The sequence below is a fragment of the Hirundo rustica genome, chromosome 2, assembly GCF_015227805.2.
Source record: "Hirundo rustica isolate bHirRus1 chromosome 2, bHirRus1.pri.v3, whole genome shotgun sequence".
In the NCBI taxonomy this organism is placed as follows: domain Eukaryota; kingdom Metazoa; phylum Chordata; class Aves; order Passeriformes; family Hirundinidae; genus Hirundo; species Hirundo rustica.
The window spans coordinates 105,687,310-105,711,607 of NC_053451.1; the positions used below are offsets into that span (position 1 = coordinate 105,687,310).

Here is a 24,298-nt window from a genome sequence, read left to right on the forward strand (position 1 = left end):
CGCTCCCGCAGGCGCGCCGTGCCCGCGCCGGGCTCTGCCCGCGCTCCCGCCCCGTGCACGTGCACGCGCACGCCGCGCGGCCCCGCCGCAGGCCCCGGTTGCATCACCCGGCGTGAGGGCGACCCGGGGTCCTTTACAGGGCTGCCCGGTGGCGCGCCTGGCTCGTGGCCGCCCCGCCGCGGGGCCGACGGGGGCCCCACGGCGCTGATCGCGGTTTTTCCTTGAGCTCGGCGTCCGCTCCCGGGCCGGCCGGTGCTGCGCTGTGGGCCGGAGGCTGCGGGCCGGCAGCGGCGGTGCCGAGAGGAGCCGGCGGTCAGGCGGCCGCGCGGGACTCCTCACTTCCTACACGGGCCAAGATGGCGGGTGACGAGGCGGGAGTGACTCTGGGGCAGCCGCACCTCAGCCGGCAGGATCTGGGCACCTTGGTGAGCGCCGCCCGCGGGGCGCTCAGGAGCGAGATCGGGCTCCCGGGGCTCGGCGGGGGCGCCCCGGGAGCGGAGGGGCCGAGCGGGCTGTTGTGGGCAGGTGGGTGGGGGGTGCGGCCCGAGGGACTCCGAGCCTTCTGCTGGGCCCCACCGCGGCCGATGCGTTCCGAGGGGGTGCAGGAGGCGCTGACGCCTCGGGGAGCCCAGCTCAGCACGCTGGGGGGCAGGGGGACGCGGGCCGAGGGCAGAGCGGCGGCGCAGGGAGCAGGTCCTGCCGGTCCTGGTGGGTGTGGGGCGCCCGGGCGAGGCGCTTCGTCTCCCCATGAGTGCGAGGCTCAGCGGGTCCGTGTCCCGCCGGTGCGGCTGAAGCTTTTGTAGCTCGCTGGTGGGTGCAGTTTTCCCTCGTGTAAGGTTTGCCCTGTTCTGTGGTATTAAGGACTCTTCCCTTTCCGAAGTAGAACCATAAGTTTGAGCTGTGTTTCTCTAGCAAGCTCGAGGGGTTAGCTACCAGCCGTGTCTTGATTGGTTTGCTAGGAAAATTTCCTGGACTGTTAAATTACCGAGAAATACCAGTTCTACCTACAACCAGTTGCAGTGGTCTCCTGCTGTGGCAGCCTTCCCTATTGAGTATCTCGCCAGGGCTGCCTCACTTGCTACACTTATATGCTGGTCTTAGTGTGTATGCGATGTATATTTCAAATTCAGGTGTATTATAATGTACATAGTCAAAAATCCTGTTGCTGTGTCCCCGGTGTTTAAAATGGAAGAGCTCCTTTGTCTTTACAGTAAATATGTTCGATGTTTCTCGGGCTCGAGCGCAGGAATTCCCTTGTGTTACGGCGAGCGTGTCAGTGATTTCAGATCGTTTCGTTACTTCCTGTCATTGTTGACCATGGCATTCCCGAGTCGGGAAAGGCACAGCTAGAGCCTAGCTTGGAAGGTCAGCAGGAATTATCTTTAACGCCTGTTCTGCCGGCCCTTGAGTGCTTACGGCTGAGTGGAGCTTCTTGCTGAGCAATAGCCTTATAGCAGTCTTGAGGAAGAAGCACCATGCGTGCATGAATGTATGCACCTGGAAGAATTCTCCTGGTGTCAGGAATTGCATCACGCTGAAATTCTGGTCGCCCGGCCACATGGTGCCATCTGCAGGTCACGTTCCCATCGCTGGGAAGTCATTTTAAGTTCGATATACGGGCAATATCAATTTAATTGTGTGTCTTAGGTGTTCAAAACTTGCTCTGCATTGAAGATGAACGTTTTATTCATGTCACGCTTGAGAACAGGAGTGAGCTTATGTTTTTACGCAGATGTGATAGATCATTTTGCACAGAACCTTCATGTAACATTGTAAACAATATGTGATTTAATGTTTTCATTATTTGTATCTTAAATTTTGTCCTGCACCGGGGACTCTTCTGGCATCATGAATCTTTGCTTGAACTAAGTGGCGCATCCACGTGAATTCAAAGCAGGATGGATATTAGCTTTACAGAAAAACGTTTCAGTGAGTTTTAACACTTGTCCATTATTTGGACACTCAGCTTTTAAAAAACCTAGACAGCTCTTTCAGAATTGTTTCTTTATCTATGTAGAGTGTATTTGTGAGGTTTTCGTTTTGCCAGTGGCTACCAATAAGTTCACACAACAGACTGTTTAGGACAGCTGAATTTTTGTCTGGTACCTAAAGCAGCAATAACAGTATCTGAAGAAAAAAATTAGCCATTAAAAAGAATAAAATCCATGGTGCTAATGAAACCTCTGGACCCACTGACTCAGAAGCATTAGTTGAAATTACGTATTGGCTGTAATGAACCTTACACCAATTAAACAACTGTTTATTGACAAAGCTTTGTTTTTAAACTATTAGTGCGTTCATCTTGTAGACTGTTGAACGTGAATTTACCTGTTGTGTGTCATTTAGGTTCAGGGCTAGGTAAGGGCTTGGGGTGTTTTGTTAGAAGCTTCTTTTGAAGTTTCTTGTTTTGTTTACTCCCATCTTTAGCGCTTTGCAGCCAAGACTGATTTACAGCCAAGGTTTTGAATTGTAGCCTGTACTGATTCACACGCAGGACTTGGCTCACTTTTGGTTGTATTTCACACACTGAGAAGACTGGAATGCACATAATCGAACTGGATTTTGCTGAACAGAACTATCAGTTAACGTTCAAGTTTCTAAATTTTTAACTTTGTAAGCATTTATACAAGAAGAATAAATTCTAAAATCTGCCTTATACAGGATGTTACCAAGTTGACGCCTCTTTCACCAGAAGTCATCAGCAGACAAGCAACAATTAACATAGGTAAAATCAAACTTATAAAAAGGAGGGGTGTGTTAAGGTGGCTCTTTTTGGCACTTGTGCAGTAGCAGAAGGTGCCTGTGAGGTATCTTTCAAGAAATTGTGCAGAAATAGTTACACAGTGGTTTTAGAGGCTTGTCAAGCCCTTTTGATTTGAAAAGCACTAATTTTACTCAGGAGCACAGTTGAATGGTGGGAATAGTTGCTAAAGCAAAATTTGTTTTACCTTGAAATAAAACATTGAAATGAGTTTCATTGAAATGCAATGATCTGTCCATTGGGAGCGCAATTTCTGGTCGTGTTCGTTTAAACAAAAACGATTACAAATTCCATATGGACTTACATATGTAAGTCCATATGGACTTACTGTCTGTGGAGAATCGGGGTAATGATGTTTTGATTGTAGTGGAACGTTGTACAAAATCAAACTGTGGTTTATTGACAAACATTTCCTTTAAAACACAGGTACAATTGGTCATGTAGCCCATGGAAAGTCGACAGTAGTCAAAGCTATATCTGGAGTTCATACTGTCAGATTTAAAAATGAACTGGAAAGAAATATCACAATCAAGCTGGGTTATGCTAATGCAAAGGTGAGTCATCAAGTGATAAATGTAGCAGCTCTGCTGCTAATATATTTCAGGATGGATGTAAGCTTACAGGTCACTAACCCTTGAGGAATTATACCTTTTTTCAATTTTAAAAAAACACAGATTTACAAGCTGGATGACCCAAGCTGCTCTCGACCAGAGTGTTACCGATCCTGTGGAAGTAGCACCCCAGATGAGTTTCCTACAGATATTCCTGGCACCAAAGGGAACTTTAAACTAGTCAGGTAACTACATTAAATGACTGGAATAAATTGTGTTCACTTCCCTTTATATGAAAAGAGGATTGAGCTGTGAGCTGAATGGGTTCTGGCAGACTACACGTTCTTAGATGGGCCACCCCTGAGCTAAGGCTCCATGGTACAGCACATCTGTGTCTGCTGTCTTCAGCTACTTACAGGACTTTGAAGTGAAATATTTCTGCTATTAATAGAAGTACATTTTAAACCAGCCAGATTGAGAACTAATGTGGACCTCACAAATATATCTTGAAAATCCCTTTTGTGGGCGTGATCTTTGTTAAACTTTTTCTTCCTAAGGGCAGAGTTTTCAATTTAAAAAAAACAAAAACGTATGAAAGCCTGATGCTTAATGTGAGATCAGTTCTCTCACTAGAGGTCAAGTGTTCTTTATTTACTTGATTTCTGGTAAAGTATAGCACAGTCTTTATGCAGTGGTTACATGGTTCTGCATAATGATTGCTCAAATGAGAGTAGACATGAAGACTGTTGTACAAGACTCTTAGTTGTGTTTATGAATATATGTGAATATATGTTTGTAAAATACATGTGGGGCTGTAACCATGTGTCTTTCATTTTCTCAGATTCCTAGCAGAGCACTTGCAATAAGATTAACTTCTGTTGGAGTATGACAGGCAGGCAGCCATTGTGAAACAACTGGTTAAAGCTTTGCATCTTTATCTTACTGGCTATTTGCTTGTAGTAGATTTCTAACATCATCAGCAAAGCACCAAATTAGTCCCTTGCTTTTAGGTGGCCTGCCATAAGAGCAAGAATTCTTCAACAGATTGGTTCAGGAGAGAATATTGTAAATCAAATATCTTGGTCTGCACAATAAAATCATAAGGTTGGCAATGTAACATCATGTCTGTAGACAAATCTTTGAAGTGCAGTTACAACCCTGTAATTAAAGATGTAGAATTTCTTAAAATTGAAGAATGGGAGATGCCTTTTAAAAGAGATAAGAGAAATCCCATGTAGTGTGTTGGGGTTTGGGTTAGTGGTGGTGGGTTGTGTTGATTCCATGCTTTTATCCTGGTGCATTTAACTCTAATCTAATTTACAAGTTAAATGGTGAAATATTAAAGAGGTATTTGTGGATATGTGGATATGTGACATTAAATCTTAAAACTCAGAAAAAGTATTTAATAGCTGTTCAGTAGCATTTGTGTTCTTTAAGAACTTTTTTAAAAATACTGTTTTAAGGATACTTTTAACTTCTGTGTCTGACCAATCACTGACACAAATCAGTCAGAGGAATTGTTGATAATGGGCTTCTGGGTTTCTCTTTCACCTTCTCCTACCCCAGGCATGTCTCTTTTGTGGATTGTCCTGGCCACGATATTTTGATGGCGACCATGTTGAACGGTGCAGCAGTAATGGATGCCGCTTTACTACTGATAGGTAACAATTGCTACCCAAAAGCAGAGCTCCATTCTGTAGTAGCATGAAGCAACTTTATATGGGCTTTAAAATCTCCTGGGATATGATGAGCAATTTAAACAAGTGAATGTTTTTGAGATGTGTTAAAGAAAATAAAGTGCTGCTACAATGGCAATGCACTCTGACAAGCTGGTTTGTTTTAAACACAGCTGTCCATACTCACTAGTCTGGTAGATGGTCCCTTTGACAGAAGATAGGTAACACAAAACCTTGTAGTAGTGTAGTACTGTAAAATTTTTATCACTTTATGGGAGCAGATTAGCTGCATTTTAAGTTTCTTTGAAGGTTCAGTTTCCTTTAAATATGCATGTCGTCTTTGCCGTACAGCAGAGTTCACAAACACAAGTACAAGCAGTAAACCCAGATAAATATAGGCAGAATTTAAGTACAGGAGATTTAATGTAATCCAGACAACTTTTGTTCTGATTTGCAAGTAACAGAAAGTGAGTAAAACTGATTTTTCTGTCTGTAGAACATTCTAGTGTTCTGTAGTGATACACAGCAATTATCTTACCTTGACAGGATATGTCAACAAAAGGAAAAAACAGCTTCAGATACTGTAATTTAAAGTCTGAAGTAGATGATGAGCTATCATTTCTTCTGCCTGTTTATATCTAGAAAGTGTGATAGACCAAACTTCAGGCAAGATTACCCACTGTAATGGCACATCAGCCAACTTTGGCTTCTTAGCTGAAATCTAAACCGTACTGATAGCAGCCCTATTCACATACTTGATAGAATTATAACAGAGTTTGGAGATCTTAGTGTTTTTATGACTTTACTGATAAGAAAATGTTAAGATATTTCTTGGAAGGTAATTAGTCTATTATGCTACAGTCAACACTGAGATATCTGAGGAGCTGAAAGATGGAGCAAACCAAGTTAGGTGTTGGTGGTTTTGGATATTTTAGGTGGGTGTTCCTAGTGGGAGCAGGTGGAATGGGGGAACCTCTTCTCTTTCGTGCATTATGTGGAGGCTGCAGCCAGCAGCTAGAGGGGAGAATAGGTGCTTATTGACTTGGTTGTTTCACATGTAGATTACTGAGAGACAACTGGTTGGTTGTTTTTTTTTTCACATAGTGATATTAGATGGAAGTAGATATGCTAACTGTAGGAATTTTATCTATCTTTATAGTTTCTATATTCCAGTCACTTCTCTTCTTTCAGCTGGTAATGAGTCCTGCCCTCAACCCCAGACCTCAGAACATCTAGCTGCTATAGAAATCATGAAACTGAAGCACATTTTGATTCTACAGAATAAGATTGACTTGGTGAAAGAGAGCCAGGCTAAAGAACAGTATGAACAGATTCTTGCATTTGTACAAGGTAAGTTTTCAAGAGCAGAAATCCAGTTAGTGGTGGAATTCAGTCTTGAGACATGGACACAGTGGTTTTCTGTATGTTCACAGACATACATAAGCTTCTCTTAGACAATGCTGGTCAATCCAGCTTGGTACATGGCCTGTTAATGTGAAAATTGGACCCTGGGAGTTGTGCTTCTTGCCTGTTCAGCCTGCTTGCATCCAGTAGTGTTATGGCTCTGGGTCAGAGCTCTAGATGTAATGCTAACATCAGTCGCTCTTACGTAGTAGCTTTCAGTGGGTTTGTAATTTCTTCCTGGGGTGCTTCTTTGGTAGAGATTTCACTGTGATTTGACTGCAGTGCAGGAGAGAAGGAGGCTGTACTTGTTAGGGACACCTTGTAGGTTTAAATATATTAGTTTTTTTTTTTTATCTGATGACAAAAGATTGCTCTTTCATCTGGCTCTGTAAATCCAGTTTGGGCAGTGTTACCCTACTCTGTAAAGGTCTGCTCACCTTTATAGTGCTTTGAGTTTTACCTTTCCCAGGAGCTTCCACTGTTTTCCCTGTTTATCTGCTGTAGGTGGGATATGTGACAAGCTGCAGAGCTAGATTGTCACCATCAGAAGTTGCCAATGGGTGGTGTGGGTTTTTTTTTCTCTTTTTTTGAGTTCATAATTGTTACCTTGCAGAAGCTGTTCAAAACTCTGTCAGAGTGGCTTGATGTGTACACTTGGAGTTTGAAAACTGGAGTTATCATGAGAAACATAGATGTAATTAAAATTAATGATGTCTTACAAACCTGGATTACTAAATGCATTATTCTGTAAAATTGGGATTTTTCTAAAATATGTATTTGTATTGTAAAGTTTGAAAAGCATAAATCATTAAATTAACAGGAAATTTAGTTTGTCATAATGAAATCTGACTATAAAATTAACACTACTGTATCCGATACCGAGATACTGATCTCTCTTAGGAAATCCTAAAAATATTTCTGATCACTATGTAGGAGGTGAATTCCCCCTTAGAGTGGAAGATTATCTTTCACACTTTCAGAATGCCTCAAAAAGTAGGTGTGGCTGATGTGAGCTAAGATACTGAAGGGAAGGATAGATGCTCTGATGTTGCTTTTGGCATAGAACGTGCCACAAAAATAATCTGTATTTTTAACAAGGACAGAGCACTTAGTCATATTAAGGCTTGATGTTGGACTTGATTTTGTTTTAGGTACAGTTGCAGAAGGAGCTCCAATAATTCCAATCTCAGCACAGCTGAAGTACAACATTGAGGTGGTTTGCGAGTACATAGTGAAGAAAATCCCGGTCCCTTTGCGAGACTTCACATCTGAACCACGGCTCATTGGTAGGTAACTGCTCAGGCCTGGGTGTCTTGGCCAAACATTATCTGAATGTGTCTACCCTTAGAATAGCACATGCTGAGTGCCCTAAACAGAGGTGGGTTTAAAAGGAGCAGTTAGGATGCTCTTATTTTATAACTTGCATGTCTTCTGAGGGCTGTATTGTTTGTTCACTATTACCTGCTGATGGTTTTATGTGTATTCTGTGCATATGACAGCACTAAAATGCAATAAAAGTGAGAAATTCATCTGTATCTTAAAAACATCCCTGTAGTTGCTATGAATTTATTCATAGCCAAAGGATATTTGCCAAAATATTGGCAAACTGATGAATTTGATTATTATTTCCATGGAAATATTTTGGGTAGCTTGGTTAAATCTTTTGTATCAGTCTCGTTTCCTGGTTATAATTGTCAAAGTTTGAGTTCTTGTCCAGTATACTATGAAATGCAGTTCCTACAAGGAGTTCATTTGCTTGCCTTTTTTTTTTTTTTTCCCCCAAATAATCCAGGGGAGTTCTACATTGCATAAGTACATAAGAACTGACCATGTTACGTCAAGGTTACAGTGTTCAACTAAGAGTACATCAAAACAAAGAATCTGCTATTCATGATTAACATTGTGAATGCTGAATATTGGGTTTTGTAAAATGGTTGATCATTGTTTTCTTTTTCAGATCTTTAAGTTACTTTCTGCTATGCAGAAGAAGTCTTATAAAACATTTATATATATGAGCAGTTTAAATGGTTTTGAGAATAAAATTAACTGTCTTCCTAAAAATTGGGAATAAAATATTGATTGTTCTGTTTTTGTAATATTTATAAATATGTGTATGCTGTCATAAGAACAGAGAAGCAGTCAAAGTTGGTAAAGAAAGACATTGTTTAAAAATCTGATAGTAAGTATAAACCGGGTTATGATCTCTTCTTTTCAGTAATTAGATCTTTTGATGTCAACAAGCCTGGCTGTGAAGTTGATGACCTTAAGGGAGGTGTTGCTGGTGGCAGTATTCTAAAGGGTGTTTTAAAGGTAACCTTTTCTCTTTCTTGACTGAAATTTGTAAGGGCAAATCTATCTAGATAATTGATTTGGTTTTTTAATTTGAGTACAGTCACATGGCACTAGTCCTTTCGGTTTATACTTCATTTTCACTTTACAGTTTTAAAATACCAGAGCAAGAAGCACTGGTTTTAATTTTTTAAACATATTATTGTAGTCTTAACTTTTGCTAGTAATGATAACAGATTTAATCCCTCACAAAAATGGATGGAGCTGGTTTTTTCCCCTGTCCTACCACTTCCACTTGCTAAATTAGTGTGGGGAAGAGGAGCACCTTGGAAGTGTGTATGGGTTCTCAGAGGTCCCACCTCCCCATTTAAGTGTTCTGTAAATTTTGATTTTTTGATTTTGCTTGCTTGCCAGCAGTAGACAGAAACATGAAACAATTGCTTTGCTAGGCTGGAGAGCAAGCTATGTCTTTGGATATTTATACAGCTTGTACTTTCTTTGGTTTGCAGTGTATTGATGTCGATCAGTTAAACTGATTGAATTAACTCAGTTTTTCTCAGTGCTGAAATATTTCTAAATGAAGTACAGTGTTTAAAAATGAAACTGAAATTTTATTGTTGGAATTATTGCTGATAAAGATTGTTTGCTACAGCAGTTTTACAAATTGCATTGAAAAGAAAATCAGTTGTTACCTTTGCTGTAAGTATTGTTCAATTTGCAGCAAACGGTACAACAGAAATCCTGGAAGTTCTACAGTATCCCAGAACGAAGGACTTGTATAAAAAGTAGATCTTGGGATATGTAAGTCTTACCTGTGACTAGTCAGCTTTGTGTTCCTGTGAAATAACCGGTTAAACACTTTTTCACTTTTGTCATTAGGTGGGCCAGGAAATTGAGGTGCGGCCTGGTATTGTGTCCAAGGACAGTGAAGGCAAACTCATGTGCAAGCCAATCTTTTCCAAAATTGTGTCACTCTTTGCTGAACACAACGATCTACAGTATGCTGCTCCAGGAGGCCTTATAGGTAAGGATATTCTCTTACGTAAAGATTCATTTCTTCATGCTTATTGAAAACACTTGGTTTCATTCAACAAAGAATTTCAGTGTGATTAACAAAAATACCATGAGCATTTTTAGATAATTCATATATGTAGAGAGAGACAGGGTTGATAGTGAAAAATTGATATTTGAGAATTAAATAATTTTCCTGAATGTCACTGGCCAATGCAGATCAGCTTGCGCCATTAATTGTACCAGCTTTAACAGGAGAATATTTCTTCATCTGTTTAGACAGAGCTCACAGCCTTGCTGACATTCTGAAAGTGCTGTCCAGGTAATAGGGACATTCTCTGGTTTTTTAGATTATCTTCAAATATTTTAGCACATAAAAATGGCAGCTACCTTTCAGTTACTCCTACTGACTTCCCCCATTGTGTTGTAGGTGTTGGCACTAAGATCGATCCCACTTTGTGCCGGGCTGACCGCATGGTGGGCCAAGTTCTTGGTGCAGTTGGGGCACTGCCAGAAATATTTACAGAGCTAGAAATTTCCTACTTCTTGCTGAGACGACTCCTGGGTGTGCGCACTGAAGGAGACAAGAAAGCTGCAAAGGTCTGTGCCCCTTTTGTTTTTCCTGATTTTGCTTCCTCTGCTAATTTTCATTAATTGATATATTTCTTTGATCATATGTAGAAATTTTGTCTCAGTGTTGATATAAGCTTATCTAAAAACCTATCTGCTTGTTTAATAGTGTAGAATGGTTTTCAGAGGAGTAGAAATTCATATCAGTAGTTTAAAGGAACATTATGTGTCATGTTACGTGTTTTTCTAAACATGCTGGTAGTTGTTTTCTTTTGCCATCGTCCTATTAATTTGTGCAATAATTAGTTTTACAGTGGTACTGATCTACTTCCTACTGACATGCTTTTTATAGGTTTGTTGCACCGAAGAATTTCTTAAAGTTTAAGTATTTTTGAAATACTCTGGTTGAAAAAAAACTGAACTTGAGGCCCAGCCCAAACTTGTGTAACATGATCTGTTTTACACAAATCAACTAAAAGATCATAATTCCCCTGTTAGCATTTAAATCTATAAACTGCTTCATGCAACAGTGAGCAAAATACTTCAGTTCTCTTATCCTGTGAAATTAATTATTTTTGATTTTTTTTTATGTAGGCATAATGGAAATGAGAATACACCATCCCAGTAAATAATCTGTATAACATCATCATTTGTAACAATAACTGACTGTTTGTGTTTTTAATACATTATATGAAATCATCAATATAATTTTGAAATTTAAATGAAAATGAAAAAAATGAAATGAAAAAAATCTACATTTATAGAAAATGTAGATACATCCCAAGAAACTACATCCTACCAAGAATCTCAGAACTACATGTACAATATCTCTATGTGTTTGTCCTTTTGCATATAAAACTTTTATCTACTGACACTGCTGCCCATAGTTTGTGTGTGTGTGTGTAGTATTTCTCAGCTGTATCTTTTTTTGTGGTAAGAAGGTAACAGAAGATACTTGGTACTGTCTGTGCTATTTGCTTTTTAGTACTAAAGCTTATGTTTCAGAGCTCTGCATGTCTGTCTTCAGGTGCAAAAATTATCGAAAAATGAAGTTCTAATGGTAAACATAGGATCCTTGTCTACTGGAGGGAGAGTCAGTGCTGTAAAGGCTGATTTGGGGAAGATTGTGCTAACTAACCCTGTATGCACAGAAGTGGGAGAAAAAATTGCTCTGAGTCGAAGAGTTGAGAAACACTGGCGGTAAGTTGGTGCAAAGTTGGTAGAGTACCTGGTGGCTACGTTGTTAACAAAAAGATACATGGATTGGATTTTGTACAGAATAGGTAAGTGCATGTCTGCTTTAAAAATTCTTCTGGATTCTCCTGACACATTGGCACCACAGCTGTGGAATGCTTAATTTCATTGCTATCCCTTTTTTAAACAAACTCTATGATCAGGAGAGTACCTATTCATTAACAGACAAGGAAACACCTGAGGTTCGTGTTTGTTGCCCGAACTGCCAAGCTGTAAATTGAGCTCAGTAGGGAATCTTGGCAGAGAGGTTGGGAAATTCTTATAATGTTCAGCCAAAGAGCCATCTTTATGCACACCTCAGTGGTTTTTTTTACCTGTGGAGCTGCATGTGATTTCTAGTGCGGCCTGGAAGTAACAGCAGGGGAATAGAGGAGGGATGTTTGCGTGTTTTATGTACTAGGAGCACAGAGGAAAGAATAAAGTATCAACTGGATTGACCCATTTAAATTACAAGTACAAAATGTCTGACTGCACAGAAGCATCTGGAGGCTGAAAATAATGAACAGAATTGGGGGGTGATTCATTTTATCACAGTGCCAGACTCTCTTTCGATGATTGCATGTACTGTACCTGTCACGTGTTTCATAAGACTGGATTGATAAGAACATAAGAGTATTTAGATTTGTTGGCTCTGCACAGCTCTTGTATGAGAGAGCACAACCATTTTTACAAGAGCTCTGTACTGTGTGGAAAGGAACCAAGCTTTAAATATCTATGGATTCATGTTTCTTTTTCAGATGACAAGAAAATGTAGACAGGAATTTAGTGCTTGCTGTCTCAGAGCAAGATGACAAATTAGGGAAGAGATTATTCTCTGAAAAAAAACCAAAAAAACAAAAAACAAGGCAAAACATAACATGTCTTGAACAGAAGGGAGAAAAAAAAAAAAAAAAGGGCAGGACCCAAATTAAGTCAGGTAAAACAGAAGGAAGAGGAGAAACTATATTAGAAATTATGGTGTTGGTTTTTTTTTTTTTCTTTCTTTTTTTCAGCTGTAGACTGATAGCCTGTGAAAATTGTAATGTGTCTTTTGTTGCTTCTGTAGATTCCTTCCCAGTTCAAAAACCTGACCAAATTTTGCCCAAAAGTCCACCTGTCTCTGAATTATGAGATGGGCAAATAGTGGCAGCCTGCTGTAAAGATAGTTATTGAAAAGTTAATTCCTATGATGTATTAAAAAGATAAAGACAATGTAAGGAAACTGAAAGTTGAGAAAAGGGAAAAAAGGCAAACTGGGAAAACCATCATAATAAAAACTAATTGGAGTAAAGATAAAGTGGTGCTGTGAAAAGGAATTTGCAACCTGAGACAATGGAGTATTGAAAATACAGAAGAAAGTTTATAAAGCAAGACTAAAAATAGGTATAAAGTAAAAAGGAAATATATAAAGGCATGGGGAGAGGTTAAACAGCAAATGGGATACACCAGTGATTCCAAGGATCAGTGAATTCAAAGATGGTCAAGTTATGACCTGTGGGTATGGTACTAAAAAGTGGGAAGTGCTGCTCTGATAAACTCCTTTTCTGGTGTCCTAAGACAGGCTCTACTGCTTAGCAAGGTAAATTGAGATGCACATGTGGTTTCTCACCAGAAATTGGAAAGGGTTTGAACAACACAGTTTTATTAATAATATGAAATACCTGCTGACTGTGGAAATTGATGTATTCTGAATTTCTTATTACAAGCATATTTTTTTGAGGCAACAGTGGCCTATAAAAAAGGCCTTCATTTTCCTGAATATAAAAATATAAATAGCAGCACTTGCCGAGAGCTGAGTTAGCATCACAGGCTACCTGTTCATTGAGAGTTACAGCTGTTTGTAATCTTACTGAATTTTCATTTTTCTTTGAAAGTAATGCAACAATTCAGACACAGGTGAAAGAGATCAAGCTGTGGATATATTTACTATCCAACAGTACAACATAAGTTACAATATTTTCAGATTTTCAGCTTCTGTTTAGGAGTACACTCTTAGCTGGTTACAAATGTCCTCTGTCCTTTGACCTTTTCTATTCTGTGTTTCCACTAAGCTGGTTTAGTTCTTGTAGAATGTTTTGGGTGGGAGACAAGTGTAGAAAATTGAAAATGTAAGAACTGAAGGCATAAGAAGGACAGAAGAATGTTGGATTATACAGAATATTTCTTACTACTATTAAGAGAAACTTTTTTTTTTTCCTTTTGCAGTTTAATTGGTTGGGGTCAGATCAGAAGAGGAGTGACAATCAAGCCAACTGTTGATGATGACTGAAAAACAAAAGAGTGCTTCATTTTTACAGATGAAGTGCCTATTTCTATTTTGGAGGGGGTGTATTTTCACAGTGGTATTGGAAGCTGTGCAAACAGTATCTTTGGGTTGTATGGCTGTCCTCGTGCGTTTTATTGAATTTACCCTCTTACTAAAATACTAGTCACTATCACCATTAAAAGTGTAAAAGAATTGGCATAGAAGTGGGTTTCATTACCCACTTCCATTACATTAGAAATTAATTGTACATGTCTCATGGCATGTCTAATTTATGTTACTTTGTGTTTCAGACATATCTGTTTAATATCAGTCAAACCAGTCCCAGTGTAACACACAAACCATAAATCTGGTATTGAAATAAAATATTGCTTATTTTCATTAATTCATGCAGGTTTTTTGAGTAACAAAAGACTGCAGTGATTGTTCAAGTACAAGAATTAAAAGCAAGCAACCAAACTCTTCTTGGAAGACTAGTACCTTTTCTGCACAATTTGTTTTGTTTAGACAACTGTTACCAACAAAAAACTTGATTCCTTTGTTTCTATGGTTCTGATTTTAAGATTCTAAAGTATTACACTTTGTAATTAGGATGGCAATATTGACTGACTTGAATTTGTCATTTCTGATATTACTACATGTTTTCTTAAATCCCCAAAGAAAAACCACAAGTAAACTGGATCTGAACTGGCAGTACTGGTTTTTTGCCTGTTTTAGTATGGATTTATGAAAAGTGTGATTAATTGGAATGTAACTTCATCATCATGGAACTCTGTGGGGGTGACCTGGGAGTTCTTTATACAGTGGGAGTAAACTACTTCAAAATTATGTTGAGTAAATATAAAATATAGGGAAGAGGCTGTAAAAAGGAATGATTTGGGGTGGGGGCAGAGTAGTGGTGGTGGAATTGTGAATAGGATGAAGAAAAAAGGTGTAAAACCACTCTTGTTTAGCTACTCTGAATCACATGCCTCAGGATAAAACATAACGTAATAAACTTACTGTAGGGTGCTAATACTTTAATCCATTTAGATTTCACTTCTTCATTTGTACTAATATACATAACTCCAGCTGGTTTATATACTATTTAGCAAGTTGTGCTACTTAACATATCTTGGTACCAACTACTGTGTGTTTTCAAAGCTTGGTTTTGGTTTTATTCAGTATCTTCAAGGTAGATACGATTTCACTCATCAAATTGACCTTTGAAACAGCTTGCATTTTGTTCCTGATTTTGCACTGTATTGTGTTCCCTTATTCTGTCTACATTCCTGTACTCAGTTTTTCCATTTGTAAAGTACTACCTCACATTGTGTTGAGAGTAAATACAATAATTTTTGAATAGTGCTTTTCCATTTTAAAAGCGAGAGTCAGCTGTAGTTCTCTCTGACTCTCCAGGTCAATCTACAATCTTAAACGTGTCTGTTTCAAGGATTGCATCTTCCATGCTTTGGCACCTCCTTTCTATAACTGAATTCTAGAAACTTGGATAAACTCAAGCCTTATCTAGTCTGGTGGCATGAGGGTGAGCATTAACGAGAATGTAAGCTACAGCAGAATGCTTGGATGGCTCCAGCTCCAGGGTGAAATTTAGTGCAGGGTCTTTTCTCAGTGCACTGCACCTGTGGGTCTAATGAAACACTTGTGGAAAAGCTTCTGAGAAACTGGTTAAGCACTCACAGACACATCCAGACATTCAGACATTCTGGAGATGGTGTCTTCATCTGCAATTTAAAGAACGCCAGTGCCATAATCTTGCCAAAGTTGTGCATCAACCTGCTTTCCCAGTGGCTTTTCCAGGCAGGGTGAGGCTCTCTCAAGGATCACTTCTTTTTACACTGTATTTTGTCACACCGGGATGAGGGCCTGGGCAGGCAGATCACATACAGGGTTCTTTTCCTGCCACCAAAATGTTAAATTTGCTGTAATGGAAAGCTTTCACTGCTGACATGAGTGATGAGTAATGGGATTTTGAGACTGCTGAATACATGGAATATGTCTGCAGCGTTGGAGAGCCACGTGTGAACGGTGTAAGTGCAAATACATTGTGTGCTGGTGTGGGTACCACCCCCTCCTCAGTCACTGAACTGTGATGCTGAGATGTTGAATGACAAGAGAAAGCAATATCATGTACAGCTAAGGAAGGTGAAAATTATTTTGATTTTCTTGGCCAGGATGAAAATAGTGCCATGCATTGTGAGCTTTCTCACTTGATCAAGGATTTGCTTCAGAGTGATTTTTTTTTTTTTTTTCTTTTTTATCCTTTTTAGGTCATATTTAGCTACCTGAACAGAGGTGTGCATTTGCATTTCAAATGTGTTGGGTACACAAATAGGTAGATATCTTGTGCAGTTGTACAAATTTGAAGTGTGTCAGTAGTTATTTCTGAGACTTCAGCATGGATTTAGGAAATGCCACTTCCAGCCGAATACCAGATTTTGTTCGGAAGGGGTGAAGAAAAAACTTTCAGTTAGCACCTTTGCTGATTTAGTCCTAGTAGACACGAAATACAAAAGCATTTTAAAAATATGTTTTTATTGCATTCATTTTGTATCGCTTTACAAAGGGCTTCCTTGTAGCACACTGCTGCAGAAAGGGTTCCTGCTGTTTTTCCATGCTGAGTCATGTGGATGAGCCTCCAGACTGCCTGCGGGAAAGGTTTAAACTTCTGTCCTGGCCCCGTTTCCCATCAGTGCTTCTGCCAGCATAAAGTCCCAGCTCCGCCGCCCCTGCCGTTCTGGGTCACTTCTTGCTGGGGTTAAACATTTATAAAGTTTCCAACGCCTACCCTCCCTTAACCACCACCCAAACCCCGAGTGCCGGTTCCAACTCCCGCCCCCTCCCGGCCGTGGCACGGCCCGTGGACATCCACAACACCCAGTTGTCTTTTACTGACATCACCAGACCCTGTGGACACCACATCAGTTCTTCCACTGACACAATTCTTCTGGCGCAGTTGGCTCAATGGCTGATGTTCGCTTACCACAGTGTTAAAATTATTAATGTGCTCTGGCTTCGTGTTGCTGCTTTTGTTTCTGTAAAGCTCATTGAATGTTCCCCACATCTCCAGGCCATCCCAGTGGTGCAGTAAAACTGCATGTTTCATACTTTTCCAGGCTAAAAACCCAGCTAGAATAACCATTTCTACAGAAATTTGGGTTTATGGTGAATAACACAGCAGCTGTAACAGTCAAAAACTGTGTAAGTGATACAAGTATGTAAATAAATTCTCCTTTCTTACCCTGAAAGGATTAAAAACCAAACAAACAAGTCTCCTAACATGAGCACTATCTATGCAATGAAGAAAGAACAAATTAGCAAAAGAATTTTGTTACCAAGGAACAGACATTTTGATCAAGGAATTACCTCAAATATTTAAATAAATTCATATTCTTCAATGTCTTTTATAAAACAAGGAACTAGAACACTGTGCTCAAACACATGAAAACTTGAAATATTTTAGTTGAAGTACTGTTAATATACGTAATATTTACTTGTGTTGAGGAAGGCTTCATTAAGAAATTGCAGGTTATGCATTTCTAAAACACAAACTTTTCTGTTTAAGCAGTTTCTTTCCAAAGTCTAGCATACATTTTTGAATATTTCAGTATAGTTGGGGGGGGAATCAAGATTCACTTAATTAAGTCTCATGTTACACAATCTTAAGGATTCAAATTAATCACGGCAGCAGCTCTCCTTTTTTGCCTCTGTGTGGGCATTTGTAAAGAAATCCAACATACTAGACTGAATTCATTATGTTATTTAGAAAGCCCCTTCCCCTGCCAAACATTACACTTTTCTATGTTTAGTTATTTTCATTTATTTGGTGTTCAATGAAGACCTGAAAAGTGTTTTCTCCTGCAAATGCGCCTTAAGGTTCTCTGAACCCATTTCTCTTCCTGGTTTTGCTCAATCATCTATTTGATTGGGTAATCTATTATGTATCTCGAAATACTTCATTTGCAACGTCATCCTAACTACCACACAACAGAGTTAAGTCTCAGCTTTTGCAAGTTTTCATTAAAACAGCTTTTCTTAACCTTGGTGACTAGCACCGGGCCTACAGAAATAGAATAATTTTTTGTACTTTTTCTTGGCTATAGCCAAAATGCTGTTGATAACAAAATTTAGCAACAATTATTTTTATTTCTTTAAATTGTGTCTCATTTATTGTGTTGGCAGTAATTGTATACAACTTAATCCTTTAAAAAATCTAACTTCACACCAGAAAGAGGTATGGGGGTGTAATTAGTCCTTCCACAGCAATCACAAGCATTCACATATTCTCCATATGGTTTTGGCTCCTTGCCTCCTGCCTCGTTGTCTGTTAGCACGCGCTAAACACGCCAAGCCAGCCAACACTGGTACAGCTCTGTAAACCATGCACTTGTGTGCTTCAGGCACACAAATTGTCCTGTTAGCACTGCTGCAACCATTGTGCACTTGAAGGTGAGCTTGTGCTTTAAGTGTTTTGGAAACTGTTATCTTGAATTACTTCCATTTTTCTGAAAGCTTAATTCCTCCTTTAAATTCCTTGTTACTTCACACTGTTGCTGTTCTATCAGCCTGTGTGTTCATGCTGGGAATTTATATTTGCAGTTAAAACCTGACATTTTGTCTTTGAAAGCATTTTGCGCCTTATGGGAAGGTGTCTGTTTTGGCACATAACATCACAGGATGTGGACTCTTGGTATGTTCTAGAGCAACCTGGACGCTTTATGGACTGGGGAAAGCTGCTCCAGAAGCTGATCACCAGCTCCCATCCATTCAACGGGAGTACAGTTAATGTAGCTACAGAAGAGTTTTGCTGGAAGGAGACCAAATAACACAGCTTTGAACTGACAAACACCAAAAATCAGTGTTGTCCCATTAAAGTCTCCCTGAAAGGAAGGTTGGTCCCTCAGTGTAATGGTTTGGTTTGTAATGTCCTGTTCCCTCATTAAACGATTTCCTAGAGAAACAGGGAGGGGCTGTTTCTATTTCAAAACACAGTGATTATACACTCACCGAAGGAGATAACCCTCAAGGCCATCTACAACTCCATCAGTCAAGAAAAAGAACTCCTTACACTTCGAATCTTCTCTACCCTTTCTTTTTCAAGATCCATCAGCGCTGACTTCTAACAATGTCGCAGGTTGAACACTTACCAGTCCTCCACCTTTGTTACACGTACTCACCAACAACTCTAGGCCGCATCTTTGATTCATGGACAAATAAGGAAAATGAAATGTGAGCTTACAGAATTATGGAGGAAATCATGGATTTTTTTACGTCTGTCCCCTTCATCGCCCCCACAACCAATGAGAGTTCAAACTAAGAGATGTTATTTGAAATTGTAGAATAAATAATTAACCATCCTACCTAAGTAAAAATTCCTTTAAGCTTGCACAGCACTTAATCAGGAAGCACTAGAAATAAAATTGCCTGTGAAAGCCTTCCTTTAAGAACTAAGTACAACTAATTATTAAGAAGTCTACTGAATATTTGTAAACCAAGACATGTCAGAGATTTTAATGCAGACAAGTAACTTACCAGTTCTCCACAGGATGCAAGAGACTCCTGCTCAACACAAGGACCACCCTGCTGTTTAAATGCAAGATCTGTATTCAACTTTTTTTTATTTAGCTTTTCAATTAAAGAAGAAAAACCAACAACAACAAAAAAACTCTTATTTTTCTTTCCTTTTGTTTTTTCTTTTCTTTCCTTTCTTTTTTCCTCTTTCTCTTACTTCGTTTTCTTTTTTCTTCTTTTCCTTTCTTTCTTCTCTTTCTTCTTTTTCTTTTCCTTTTCTTTTTCTCTTTCTTCTTCTTTTTCTTTTCTCTGCAAGGGCAAATAATCTGCATTTTGATTGAGGCAGCTGAAAAAACTGTATCTGGAGTCTTCGCAAAAAATTCAGTTTGAGTCCAATACCCCTTAGGGAATATTTCAGACTTGTGAAAGCTGGCAAAGTTTTACAAGCAACTGAAAACCTGTATAATGCAAAATGTCAGCTTCAAAGTAAGTGACACTATGTTGTACATTGCTGGCATTTTAAAGTAGAAAGGTTATTTGAGATTTCAGATAACTATAGAGATTCAGGTATCTGTAGAGATTTCATACTGGTCTTACAACATTTTTACTGATTTAGACATTTTAGGTCAGTTCCAACCTACTGACTTTGTACAACTGAAAAAGACACAGACTGAATATCTGGACCCTCTTCTGATCTTTCTACAACTATCCTGTGTGGCACAGCACAGACAGGCCAAACACAAGAGCCTTACATTCCTCTTCTGGGTCCCAGCACCATGGGATTCTTTACGCTGGACATGGTTCTCTAAGATACATTATAATGTTGGAATAAAAAGCCTGCCAGTCGGTCATCAGCCTGGTATATCTGAAGACATTTCTTAAATATTCTTTTAAGTAGCAGCCATTAGAAAGTTGAAGTTCAAATACAGTTTTCAGACCCCAAGCAACAAATAAGGTTCTCTGATCATGTTTCACTGCTCGATTTGTGTATTTCCCACTCCTTTGCTATCCAATATTCCAGTCTTATCATGAAGAAATTTCTCCAAATGAACATTGCTGTACATGTTTCACGGATATTCCTCCAATGCCTTATTTTTCAGGTTTACACAGATACCAACAATGTCTGTGTTGAGGCTTGGTAAAATTACATATTATAATGCCATGAAAACCTTTGAAAGATTTTTTGTTTTATTTAATGAGCATTTTTAATGTCAATTTCTTCAAAAGAATTCTGTGTACTAACACAATTGTAAAGGTCAATCTTTGTTTCATTACTTCATTCATTGCAACTAGTTTTCTTATCAAAGTATTTCTTACAGCCTCATTCATCTTTCTTTGCCCTCAAGCCTTTGGCTCCCAAACCTTGTGGCTGCCTGTACGCACAGGCAGTCCAGTGCACATCCCAACTCTAAAATTGTCTAAATTCACCCTAGAATTGGAGACAAGTGCATATGGCACTTTTGTCCCCAGGCATCATGGGCTGAAGCAAGTTGGTGACTTTGTCTGCACATGTAGTGTTGGCTGTAACGTGCCTGTCTCTGTGGCCAGCCATTTGTTCCGACAGACATCAGGCCAGATGCTACCCAAAACACAGGCGCTGTGACAGCCCGGGCCCCTTTCCAAGCCTTGCTTCCCAGAAACTGTATGAAGCTTCCTGCCAACAGCAAGCCAGTTCTTTCTTCAGCTCTCAGGGAGCACCCTGAACACCAGCAGTAATTGGAAAAGTGCAGATGGATGGGTCAAAACCCTTTCACAGGCTCCCAGGGGATAGTGATGGGCAGCACGCCAAGCTGCAGCAGTCTCATGCTCGAGCTCCGTGGTGGGAGCAGGTCTCGCAGCAAACCCAGGACTGGCAGTTGCTGAAGCCAGGGGACACGGCAGGTGACTCTCCTGGAGTTCAGTGCATTGAATGAGGCAGATAACTAACAGAGAAGGCTGGGGAACAGGGAAGCCTCTACTTGTGAGCACCTTGCCACCAATAATGACAACCTGTGTGTCGTGAAAGGGCACTTCACTACAGGTGGAAGGAGTTGCATCTAGATAATATTTAAGGGCTCTTCCAACCCAAACCATTCTATGACTCTGTGGACCATGCCCTTGGAGAGGAATGCAAGGTTGTAAAGCACTTGCCACTTGGAGCCTATGGATCACGTACACTGATTGAGACCTGGGCAGTTTTATAGTCTTGGGATCTCCTATCCACCAGAAAGATCAATCACGTAGGCCTCTCATTCCCCTGTCCAGCATGAATGCCAAGCCCTGACTCCTCGTAACATCACCTCACAGCTTGGAGCACCTCATGTTCTTTTGGTGTGACTGTGCCTCTCCTATGCTGTGATTTTGCTTAATTCTATGATGTTGGTTGCTCGGCCGTAACATGGTGCAACACTTCATACTGTGGATAAAACACTCTGTGAATCCCAGGTAACTTGGCCTGTCTTCACTTTTCTGTAGGGAATTTCAAGGGATACGGCTTAATCCACTGGGATTTTGTGCATGGCCACATGCTTCTGTCACAGTGGACAGCAATAACCAGTGCTGCTTTGGGAGGTTCCAGCAACTCTTTTCTCACCATGATTTTTGCCCCAGGTGAGCGGAATTAAGGAATCTTCTTTTCAGAGCCATTTTAGGCACAGAGGCTGTGATTCAATAATTCCTGCCGCATTTCCTTCTGTGGGTGACAGCCCGCTCTTCACTGGTCTCGAATGGAAACTCTTGAGACCATCCAGCCTGCGACATTTTTTGTGAAGGACCAAATGGTTGCTAAGAGATAATGAAGGACTAGTGATGGCAATATGTGCTTGTGGTGGCCAGGGAAAGACCCCTTCCTAAACCAGCACCAAAACCAACCAGGAATAAGGTGTCAGTCTGCCATTAAAGACTTGGCAATATCTAGAAATATCAATTCTGTAATATCTGAGAATGAAAAGAGAGGGGAGAAACAGGCATTGCTGTATGAGAGCAAGCACCCCAGCACGGACTCTAGAGGACTCTACAGAATTCACTGTCTCCACAGTTTTGTATTGGATAATTACAGCAGTTTCACTTAAAAACCAAATTAACATCTGGACAATTCTTGAGAAATTCTAAACAGTGCTACAAAGACTATAAAATGGACAAGAAAATCTACTATTAAGATTATCTAGGCCTGGGCATGTCTTAGCAGAGCAAAAAAAAAAAAAATTTTGAAACTATTCTTAGAGAGAAATCATCAGTTTACTAAAAAATAGAAACGATATTCTTCTAGATACCTCTACCTGCTTCCATTTGTGAAAAGGCAGGGGAGGATTGTAGAAGATGGCCTAATACCAATTTCTCTATGGCATAAGCCATTAAATTTCACTCACTCCTTTGTGAACCAAAGGTCTTGGGCAGAAATGCCAGGAAGTGCCATCCAAACTGGAGGTGAAGGCATTGAGGGGAGGAAGACTGATCCTGTCCATTATGTTTTGCTTGAGGTTGATCACCATTTATCATTTAGGAAGCCAAGTATTTTTTTGTTGTTGTTTGAATCTATCTTGTTCAAACTCCAGCTATGCACGTCTCTCTTTATTCTAAAGTGAATTCCTATTACGAGGAAAACACCATATAATTCATATCTACTTTTTTTTGTTTTGTTGGTATTAAACAGGTAAAGACTTTTTAAACATCCAAATTCTTTTTATAATTCTTTGTGGCCTCTCCAGTTTTTGGTCTATTTAAAAACACGACCCAGCAGTTACAAACTCACCTTATTTTTACCACCTACTCCACTGTGAGCACCCCCAAATAGCACCAGCTCTTTTTGTCCCATGTGTATAAGGCTCTTTTTGAGGTGTCTTGTGATTGTGTTCCTTTAATCTTGTCTGAAGTTTCCGCTTTTCAGGATTCAGAAATATCCTCTAGGTTGATGATTCGCATTCATTAATCCTAGACACTTAATTTTGCACTTGGACAGATCAAGACATAACTTATTTAAGTGGTTCAATTTACAAAGTAATCCAATCTGTGTGATGTTTCTGCGTTATCGTCTTTTCCTCATCATCTGTATGTACTTATTCCAGCAACTTCGTCGCAGCCACAAATAAAACCAGGAATGACTCTGTGATGACTTCTAGACCACAATGGAAGTGCTGGGCCACAACTAAGGTTCCACCTCTTAGAACAATCCAATTGTTTGGTTATTTCTACAATGTTATGTATTTCTTCACAACTGTCAGTCCATCAGCTTTTAAGCCATTTAACGTACAATACTGAAAGTAAGGGAGATTTGGTGTGTGCAGTATGAAGCACCTTACCCAAGTCTGCTCCATCTACACAATTAATGCTGTGCTGAAGCTTCTCACCAACTGAAGTAATGAAGTTGGTGCATCTGCCAAGATCATTTTTCCCTAAGCCACACTTACTGGTACTAGTTACATTTCTACCCTTCTATTCCTTACAACATGTTTTCTTTTCCATTCTTTTGGAAGAACTCACTTTAACATGACAGCCAGACAAATGGGTACTGGCTGATATCACCCCTTCTGAAGTGGCTCAGCTTTTTGAGATATATTGTTATAAATGACCCAGCTACATCTTCTGCTGACAAAGGCAAGCAGGAGTGCATTTTAAAGCACAAAACTCTATATATTTCCCTATACTTTTACCTCTCACTAGGCATTTCCTACTGATTAGTGACCAGAAACACCCTATGAGGTCTTACAGGCTTTTGGTCTGACAGCTTCTCCATTGTTGACCTCAATTTTAAGACTCTGGGGTTATCTGGACCAGCAGATTAAACTATCAATAGAAAGACTGCATATCCCTCCTACTTCCTTCATTTTGGGACATATTTTTACAAGGAAGACATGAAAAGATAACTTCAGCAGGCTCATGTTTACTGTACAGTGATGTAAACATCACTGTGGACCCTCATCACCAGAAGAGGGGTTTTGTCAAGGTCAAAAAAAGGTGACTGAAACATGATCAGGTAATGGAGGTTAAAACTCTATTTCATCTATTTCACAAAGGAAGAAGCGAACACGTCTACTTTAAGACCTTCAAACCA

General features: G+C 39.7%; 1 protein-coding gene across 1 annotated transcript; it reads left to right on the top strand.

Annotated features, from left to right (window-relative positions):
• Nucleotides 1–303: 303 nt before the first annotated feature.
• Nucleotides 304–14,451, top strand: EIF2S3 (eukaryotic translation initiation factor 2 subunit gamma). The gene is made up of 12 exons (XM_040054818.2): nt 304–425; nt 2,662–2,725; nt 3,188–3,315; nt 3,436–3,557; nt 4,879–4,973; nt 6,180–6,338; nt 7,544–7,678; nt 8,608–8,702; nt 9,561–9,705; nt 10,123–10,292; nt 11,290–11,462; nt 13,701–14,451. The coding sequence occupies exons 1-12, from the start codon at nt 357–359 to the stop codon at nt 13,762–13,764; spliced, it is 1,419 nt and encodes a 472-aa protein (XP_039910752.1). The 5' UTR covers nt 304–356; the 3' UTR covers nt 13,765–14,451.
• The last annotated feature ends 9,847 nt before the right edge of the window (nt 14,452–24,298 follow it).